Source organism: Lynx canadensis, chromosome B3 (assembly GCF_007474595.2).
Source record: "Lynx canadensis isolate LIC74 chromosome B3, mLynCan4.pri.v2, whole genome shotgun sequence".
Classification (NCBI taxonomy): Eukaryota; Metazoa; Chordata; class Mammalia; order Carnivora; family Felidae; genus Lynx; species Lynx canadensis.
The window spans coordinates 83,333,038-83,342,994 of record NC_044308.2 but is presented as its reverse complement, the minus strand read 5'-3'; the positions used below and the strand labels follow the sequence as shown (position 1 = coordinate 83,342,994).

The 9,957-nt window shown below is 44.8% G+C and overlaps 1 protein-coding gene across 1 annotated transcript in view; it reads left to right on the top strand.

The window, feature by feature from the left end:
* The first annotated feature begins 337 nt into the window (after positions 1-337).
* EGLN3 (egl-9 family hypoxia inducible factor 3) overlaps positions 338-9,957 on the top strand; it is a 29,002-nt gene continuing 19,382 nt past the window's right edge. Inside the window, exon 1 of the mRNA XM_030318916.2 lies at positions 338-1,008. Coding sequence (XP_030174776.1) covers positions 652-1,008 — 357 coding nt within the window. The 5' untranslated portion in view covers positions 338-651. The remainder of the gene's footprint in view (positions 1,009-9,957) is intronic.

The following is a 9,957-nucleotide window of genomic DNA, read 5'->3' as shown; positions in this document are numbered from 1 at the left end:
CATATTTGTTCGTGGGTTTGTTGTTCTGTTCAAGGGGTGACTAGCCCAGAACGTGGCAGTAAACTGTGCTAATTTCATTTACATTTTAAGAGTTGGGATCTAAGTTTGTTATGGGATTTTATGCAAAACATATGCAAATCGATAGCATTCTAAAAATTCCCTGTGTTCTCCAGCCCCTCCCTGAGTCACAAACAAGTGAGGCTGGCGCCGGGCAGTGGTAGACGGGGAGTGGGTGACTGGCCCGGGGAAGGGCTGTCCCAGAGGCGGTCCCGGGGCGGGGCCTGGGCGGGGCCGGTGACGCGCCTAGTCGGCCGGCTTGGGGGCTGGACCTCAGCCTCTCCCCGCCTGGGGCCGCGGCCGCACCGGGGGTGGCTCCGCATCTCCAAAAGGGGCCCTCCGACTCTTCGCTGGGCCAGTCCGGCGCTGGGTCGTGGAACCCCGCGCAACTCCCGCTGGTTTCTGAAGGGATCTCTCCTCCAGAGTTTCGAGCAACTTTCCCCTCTGCCTGGCGCGGCGGTGGCTCGGGGACCGTGGCCGCCGCAGGTAGCTGAACCCCGAGCCACGCTCCCCGAGCCTCGGCTGCGCGCGCGCGTAGGTCGCTCCGGGTCTCAGTGCACGCTGGGGATCCCCGAGCTCGGCTCTGCGGGCGAGATGCCCCTGGGACACATCATGAGGCTGGATCTGGAGAAGATCGCCCTGGAGTACATCGTGCCCTGTCTGCACGAGGTCGGCTTCTGTTACCTGGACAACTTCCTGGGCGAAGTGGTGGGCGACTGCGTCCTGGAGCGCGTCAAGCAGCTGCACTGCAACGGGGCCCTACGGGACGGCCAGTTGGCGGGGCCCCGCGCCGGCGTCTCCAAGCGGCACCTGCGGGGAGACCAAATCACGTGGATCGGGGGCAATGAGGAGGGCTGCGAGGCCATCAGCTTCCTCCTGTCCCTCATTGACAGGCTTGTCCTGTACTGCGGGAGCCGGCTGGGCAAATACTACGTCAAGGAAAGGTCCAAGGTAGGACGCGCGCGGGCTCCCCGCCACCGCTGTAGCCCGCGGGGACCCGGGACATTCGGAGCCCGTTGTCTGTTGCCTTCGCGAGGCTGCAAGTGAACTTTAGTTTTTAACCAAGAAGCGAGAAGTCGGTCTGGTTCCCCCTCCCCCACACCTCCTCGGAGCGAAAAATCTATGCTGAGGACTCAGGTGTATAATTCCGATGACCTGCTGTTCACTGAAATAATGGGTCTGGTGGGTCGTACAAACCGGATAAGCTGTGGGATTTTGGTCTGATTTTAATACATGGGGGTTCTCAAAGGTCCAGATGGGGGTCAGGATATTAGGAGCATTGTGTATGATCTGAGACAGGTGTGAGTTATTGATATTCTATGTCCACTCTAAAGTCACCTGATACTGTACTTCACCCCGTTCAGAGGGTATTCCTGCCAAAGCTCTCTTAAAGAATTCTGGAGCCGGTTGTGATTTTGCAATGTAGCCTTTCGTTTGTGGAGTTTGGCAGGTGTGATAAAAGTCTGACCTGGGAAAGAGGAAAGCTCCTCTTCACTTTTGAGTGCTGCCCTTGGCTAATTGCACCCAGGACACTATTGGATCATCTCCTTGGCTGGGAAAAGTCTCTTGGTCCTGAGCCCTACACCACCACCTTCCCTTTCCCAACTATCAATCGATGGAGAAATCCACTCAGAACTAATTAAGAGATGGGGAGAGGTAGTCAAGTACCTCTGGAAAGAAACCATGTTTTTGTTCACACCACCCAAAGTGACTCCCTGGGTGGTAATTTATCTTGGAAACATTTGCAGGTAGATTGGCAGAAATAGGGAACGTGTAGCACCATGATATTGGTCCATGTACATAACTTTGGGGTAGTCCCATCTACTCAGTCTTTTCTACAAATGATAATGCGGCCATTTTCCGGTGGCAGTTCTGAGTGACTTGCACTTGAATTTGCGGACTGGTCAAGGGGCACTCAGAACTGTGGAAAACTTCACTGTAACACAGAGAGGCAAAGCATGCTAGCACGGGAAGGAAGGTGCACCATTCTTTAACAATATATGCAGTATAATCTCAGTTTAAGGTTAACCTTTTGATGAAACATACCCTTATTGTCACATTTGTCTCATAGGTGTCGGGGACACTGCTAATATAGGGCAAGTGGTGAAGACTGGAAATGTGTAGAAACGAAGGGGTTGGAGTGGGGGAAACAGAGTAGGGGAGCAGCAGATTGCTGTATGTCTGTCAAGCCAGGAGGACATGAATAGAATGTGTGAACCCACAGTTGTTAATCGGACGTAAATAAAGTAGATGTTAGGAGAAAATGCTGCTTTCTAAATTTTATTTTGATTTGGGGAAAATCCAGAGTTACCTGGACTGTAAAGAAGATTGACGTTCAAGTGTTTCTTTACTCTTCGTCTGTCGTTTGGGTGTGTGTTAGAAAGCTGTTTGTCTTGGTTAGCTTTGTTTTTGCAGTGACTGACCTTGCTTACCGGGCTGGGAATGGGGAGGGGGGAAGGGCTAGCCTCAGTGTCACAGAAGTGCTTGTTGCTTTAATCTGGAAGAGCAGATGGCTTCTTATCAGTTTTAAAGTTTCATTTAAACTCAGGTGCTAAGAGTTTTACCTCCAGCATTCTAGGAACATACTGTGTTCTGAGGGAGGTCAGAATTAATTGGTAGAAAGACATCACTAACATATTTCAGAGTTAAGTATTTGTATTTGGCTTTGATTTGAAGGACAGTGGTTGGGTTTTAGGCTAGATTTCAGGCAAACTGAATGAAAAACACTGTGTACATCTGGATAAGGAAAAAGAAAGATCTCTAGATAAGATTCTTTAGTTATAGATTATCTTCTGGGTAGAACAAGTAACTCCTCAGTTAACCCTTTCAGAAGGTGACTGTGAATTGAAAGGAGAAATTCATCTTTTGTCCATACCTAGATTTCCAGCTTTTCTTTGGTTGTCGTGGCACAAAACTCTTCATTCCTGTCCTTTAGAAAAATCACCTCTAGACTGGGATACTCCCTGGTCAACTGGAGCCCAATGTAAACCAGGCTTGAGCAAATTTTATTAAGAGTCAAAAAATAAAAAAGTTTGATTTGCCTGTATAAGGAATTCTCCTTAGCTTTGTGGCCTCGGGTCTCTTGTTTGATGTCCATTGTTAAGGCATGGTAGAAAAACAGTCCATTAATACATGATTTATATTAGTTTCAAGTTAGTTTAACTTTCTTCTCTTCCCTCAACCGAGTGCCTTACTCTGTGCCATTTCCCAGATTAGCGATACAGACCCAGTTTCCTGCTGCATCCTCCAAGCAGGTTTTCAGTAGAAACTAAATTTTTAAAAGGCACAGTTTATACAGTTATTTTCAACATTTATTTGTAACTTTTTATTAAGGAAAATTTCAAACATGTATATAATGTGGAGAGGTTAGTATAATGAATTATGCTCCTAGGACCCATTTTCAACAATTGCCAATTTATACATTTATTTTACACCAATTTCTTTTAGATATTTCTTGGGGCTTGTCTGTTAACCCATTCATCCTAATTAAATACTTTTTTTCCCCTGGACTTTTAAAGGTCATTGAATAATGCAAGAATGCCCTTTATCTCAATGAAGCAAAAACAAAGGCATTGGGAGTAAAATAGAGGTATATATATTGGACCTAAAATTGGAATTGTGGAAGAGTATGGAAAGAAATACTAAAAGGTTCCCCCTCCCTGCCAAAAAAGTTGCCACCAGTCAGAGTTTATCTTCCTCCAGTTTGTTGGAGAAAAATCCAAGGGTGCTGGAGACCCTCTGGGGAAGCGGGTTTCCTAAAATGTGCAGCAGCATGGCGCCCCCTAACTTCAAGCATGGTCATTGCTTTCAGGCTATCGAGATTTCTTATCTATTACTCCCTTTCGGAGAATTTAGACCATATCCAAGATAAATATTGGTCATAATTTGCTCCTTTTGCTTTGGCTGCCTAGATCTTGAAAATGGCTGTTTTCCAGAGAACGTGTAACTTATGGAACCAAATGTTCTCCTGCTTGAAGCATCTCACTGCAGACTCACTAGTTAGTAACTTTAAGAATAAGAACTACTTTTTATTGAGCAGTTTGCCCTGTCTGGCACTGTGCTCAGCACTTTATAAACACTGTCTATCTGACTTAGTCTTCGGAACCACAATCTTCAGCACACTGAGTGATTAAATCATTTCCCCAAGGTCGCAAAGGGAGCCAGGAGAAACCATTTATTATAGGTGTTAGGGGTTTAGGCTTGAGCTCAGTAACTTTGTGGCCTTAGGTAAGTTGCTTAGTTTTCGCCAAGTGTGAAATGGGGGATAATAATACCTTAAAGCTTTTCGGGGGGAAGGAGCATTAAACAAGATAATGTACATAAAATTCTTAGAATTCCGTGCCCCCATAAATGTTACGAAGCTGTAACCGGAAGATTTAGAATTCTTTCCTTTTCTTTCTTTTTTTTTTTTTTTTTTAAGATTGAGAATTCTTACCTGGATCTTACAGAGTTTGTGTTCTTGACTATAATGCTTCTGCTTTTTTGGCCCGCGTACACTCTGTGTGGGGTACTTTGCAGGGGGTGGGGACACAGAGGTAAACAGGCATAGACGCTGCCTCATGGAGCTTCTATGCCCATGTGCTTGTGAACGGTAGGATTCCCTAGTTCACACCTGATTAATTTGCAAGCTGAAAACAGCAAAAAGACAAAACCCAAAGACTGAAGAAGAAAGCGTGGAGTGCTGTGCTCATGTATTTGTTAACAAGGTTGGTCATTAGGATCCCTGACTGGAGTAGTTCTGGACGGTGGGGTCATGGGAGGAAGTTGTACTGTGAACAGATAGATCAGTCCCGAGCCCGTCCAGACAAATGGTAATTCAGCAATAAGTTACGAATAAAAGAAAACATGTTGCAAGGTGGTGGGTTTGTTCGTCTGCTGCTGAGCAGTAGCAGTTGTGGCCCACCCTTCTCGTGATATCAGGAATGTCTTTTCCTCAAGGGGGCTTATTATCATGGTTGAAAGCTGTTTTTTTTTTTTTTTTTTTTTTCAACGTTTATTTATTTTTGGGACAGAGAGAGACAGAGCATGAACGGGGGAGGGGCAGAGAGAGAGGGAGACACAGAATCGGAAACAGGCTCCAGGCTCTGAGCCATCAGCCCAGAGCCCGACGCGGGGCTCGAACTCACGGACCGCGAGATCGTGACCTGGCTGAAGTCGGACGCTTAACCGACTGCGCCACCCAGGCGCCCCTGAAAGCTGTTTTAAATAAAAAGGGGATAAAATACTTCACAAATCAGGATATGTCTCAGGACCCTAGCGTAGGAAACACCATGACGGTTCACAGGAGACCAGAGTCACGAACTTGGAACCAGAAAGTCCTAAGGCCAGCTGGTGTATTAGTTTTTTTCTCTGGAGCTTTATGGCCTTTGTCTTTGCTCCGCTCTGGATTTCTTCCCCAATCTACTTACCATCTCGCTTTGGCTGCTTCTCTATGCATATGGCCCAAGATGGCGGCCCCACAGCCATCTTGGAGGCCACCTCAGCCTCAGTCTGAGATCAACAGAGGCTTGACTAACATTCTGGAATCCCTGTTTTCATTCTCTGGAGTAAAGTTTGATGGTTTCACCTTGGCCCTGGGGACCTAACAGCCTGGCTTGAGGGTGGTAGTGGGGCATGTAGAATCATGTGAAACAGTGGTTATCAGGGCCCATGAAAGGTCCCGTTCTCAGAATATGGTGTTTGAGGACCAGACACGATGCGTGGTGTCTCTGTAAGTAAGATCTTAAAAGTCTGCCTGTGAATAAGGTACTTTAGGGGGGAGGAGGCATGGAGTTTGAAGCACTGGAATATCTTCTTGTAAGGATGTGAGGAATTTCTATAAAAGGTTTTGTATTTAAAAATAGCTTAGCTCCTGGAGGCAGGGTATTAATTCAAGGAAATAATTTATAAAATACAGCCTCAGTTGACAGTGAAGCAGGTTTCCCCATTGGGTGAATTTTTATCATGTTCCTGGTCCATTGTGTTGAATGACACTTAGGAGCAAAGAAAAGACAATAGGGGTGCATGTGTGTGTGTTTACCTTATAATTTCTTTTGCTCAATTTTGGGCCACTGGCCCCTCCACCACAACCTTACCTGCTTTGCGGTGAAGTGGCAAATCAGCGGGTATCAGTTTATTTATTCACAAATCATTAAATGCCTTGTGCTGAGGTAGACCTGTGCATGGATTGACACAGGGAGGTAGAAAGTGATTACAGAACTACCTGAAGAAGTATGCTGAAAATAGAAAGTGAGGTGAGATAGTTTTGTGTTTTTTTTTTTAATGTTTTTATTTTTTGAGGGACAGAGACAGAGCGCTAGTTGGGGAGGGTCAGAGAAAGAGGGAGACACAGAATCCGAAGCAGGCTCCAGGCTCTGAGCTGTCAGCACAGAGCCCGACGTGGGGCTCGAACCCACAAACCATGAGATCATGACCTGAGCCGAAGTTGGACACTTAACCGACTGAGCCACCCAGGTGCCCCGAGAGTGGGGCGAGATAGTTGTCACTAACTTTGCTTTCTCTTTTTCTGGTTAAATAGTCCACTCATCCAGTGATTTGTCATTTTTGTTTCTCTTCTTTGGGCTTTCAGCAACTTCTCTATTTACTTAAAATGAGAAGTGACCAAAATACACTTAAAGTAAGTGGCCCCAAATACACAGAACTTTAATAATACAGGTTTTTGAGCTAACGAGGTATGAGAAATCACACCTGTGTGGTCTGTCAGTCGTTCCGCAGGTAAGGTGTTTTTATATTTGGAAAGATGAAGCCTTATACAAGCCCTGGAAGGAGGGATTGGGGCGTGTCTTGGGCCTGAGCAAAGGTGCCTTAGAGAGGGGCTCTCCTGGTTAGGCTTGCTCCATGAGTCAGGTAGACCAAGAGACAGAGTCGTTAGGTTAATTCACCTGCACCAGCACATGATTTGGGGATTTTAAATATAATTACGACTTTAAGTTAATATACATCCTTAAGTGGAATTATGTGCATCCACCCTTAGGTGGAATTATGTGCATTTGACTTTTGGGTGTCATGAATGATTTCCCTTTCTGACCTTGCTCAGCTCAAGCCAAATTTGTAAATTCCTCCCTGTATCCTGACTCTGGCTAGAAACATTTCAAATTTGTAAATAGCACGCAGTCTTGCATATTACAACTGCATTCTGAAAACACACCATGTATGGAAGATTTCTCCGCTGAAGCTTCAAAGTGGGGTGGAGTTAACCCATAATGAGCAGAGCACATCTGAGAAGCATCGTGCATTTCCAGCATCGTGCACTCCAGGATAAAACTTGGAGGACCTTGCCTGTGGGCCACGTTTGCTCAGTTTGGCAAGACCTCTGCTTCTGAATCACCTTTGTGGTCTTGGGTACAGTAAGTGACATATTGACCCAAGTCTACTGAGCACCAAGGAGCAGCTTACAGGTTAGCACTATAGAGGAGGTTATTAATTCTTTGTTAATTATTACAGCAACAGATTTGCTAATTCCTTTGTAGTATCACTTTGTAGTTGTTAACTAATATTGCTCTAAGAAATGGGTGTCATTTTTCTCTAGTGTTTGTCAAATGCTGCCGTTCTGACTGTAATGATAGCTCAGATGTTTTCTGCTGGGCAACTGCCAGGGGTGCCCAGCGGGTAGTGGAATCCAGAGGCACTGGAATTGTAAATGCGACAGACAGATCATTTTATGTTGCCAGACTAAGGAATTCGGTTTTGGCAGATTGCCAGGAGCCGTTGATTTGGCTCTGATTCAGAGCCATGTGTCTGTTTACCAAGCAAGATTAGTTAGCTTGGTTCATTATACGTACAATTTATACCCCGTTTCCAGCGATTATTTCAATCTTAAACCAACATGGGACTTGCCTTAATTTTGTGTCTTCTTTTGATAATGATTTGTGGGTTACATTCCTATTCTTGGTTTTGGTGTGCCGGTAGTGATTGAGGGTTATATTTTTCACTCCCTCCCCCAACTCAATCCCAGCCTTCCAGACATGTGGGTTTATAGTCGTATAATGCAGGCTTTCAGATCTTGTACTGGATTCCCTCATTCGGTACCTACTTACTGAGCGTCCCTCATGATCAGTGTCATGTGATTATATATACCTCCTTATTAGGCCAAGCCAGCTTTTTATTCTGTAGGGGAGATAATAGTGATCACTGTTTCTCAAGTTCTGGAATACAAGTGCCTGTTTCCTAGTAGATATTATTTTTCCTTCCAAAATGGGGCCAAAATACTATTCCCATGTAAAAACAGTTCCAAGATACAAAGACTCAAAGAATAGGATAGTCGTCCCGATTAGTTCTTCACTGGGAAGAAAACAAAATGAAAAACTCAATTCCAGCTGTCAATGACATCTCTTTTTGGTTCTACGAGGGGGGACGTGAAGTTGTTTTGAAGTATTCAGGGTACTACTCTTCTGAGCATTGTTTGGGAGTAGTAAGGACATGGCTGTTTGAAACAGACTGAGCATCTCTTGGAGTGTGCTCTGTGTTCTCGGGACGCAACACATCGAACATAGATTTTGCCTGGGCCCCTCCCTCGACGTTCCCTCCTATTTCTACCTCATCGTTCTAGTTAAACCTGAGGGACTATTACTCAGAGTTTCATGCCCCACACAGAATTGACAGTGAGTCTTTTGTGTGTCTGTGTGTGTTTGGGATGGCTTCGTTCTGCCTCATACTGTTTTGCAGGTTAATTTGAATGATGGGAGTGGATAAACAAAACCTTTTATTTTATTTATTTTATTTTTTTCTAAGATTTTGTTTTTACATCTTTACACCTATTTTGGGGGCTCACACTCAACCCCGAGACCAAGAGTCACATGCTCTGTGGACGGAGCCAGCCAGCCAGGCACCCCTAAATAGAATCTTTTTAAAACACAAAACATTGGCGGTGCTGCCTCTGTGGTGCAGTCGGTTAAGCATCCGACTTCGGCTCAGGTCATGATCTCACGGTCCGTGAGTTCGAGCCCCGCATCGGGCTTTGTGCTGACAGCTCAGAGCCTGGAGCCTGCTTCGGATTCTGTGTCTCCCTCTCTCTCTGCCCCTCCCCTCCTGCCCCTGCTCACACTTGTGTGTGTGTGTGTGTGTGTGTGTGTGTGTGTGTCTCAAAAATAAACATTAAAAAAATTTTTTTTTTTTTAATTTTAAAACAAAATATTCAACACAGGCAGGAACATGCAGTAAGTATTATTGGTCAAAATTTGGCCTATTTTGTACTGTTTTGGCTTTTTGTCTTTGTTTTGTTTTAGGTTCGCTGTGGAACCTTAAGGTTTGTCTTTTTTTTTTTCTCTCTTAAAATTTTTTTTGCTTTCATAGTAGAAATCCCTGAGGAGGGAATTATTTTCAAGAGACTGATTTTAACCATAGATCACCTGCCTTTGTTTCTCGTTCTCCGTGTGATCCATTTTAATGTGATTTTGCCAGAATGTAAGTAGTGTAAAACTCAACACTAATCGTGTAGTCTCCATGCGTTAAAAAAAAAAACAACAACCATGCTCTCACCCCATTGTCCACTGTACGTGCTGTGAACTTCTTACCCTGTCATTTAAGGCCCTCCATGTGACCTCATCTGACCCCATCTGCTTAATCTCCTGCTGACCCACTACCTTCCGTCCCAGTCCCTGAAATACTAGAAGCTGATTTGCCAGGCCCACTGAGCCTCCCTATTGTCTTGTGCTCTTCAGAATGCATCTTAGGTGCCTTTTCCATGAAGTCTTCCCTTCTGCAGCCTAGAACTCTGTGGGTAGCTCAGGCCAAGCCTCCCCACTACATGCACGCATACATGAATGTATTTATTTACCTACTTACTTGCTTACCCTGCCGTCCATTTACTTATAAATTCCTCAACGGCAGACACTGGTAAACTTGATATATATATATATATATATATATATATATATATATATATATATATATATATATATA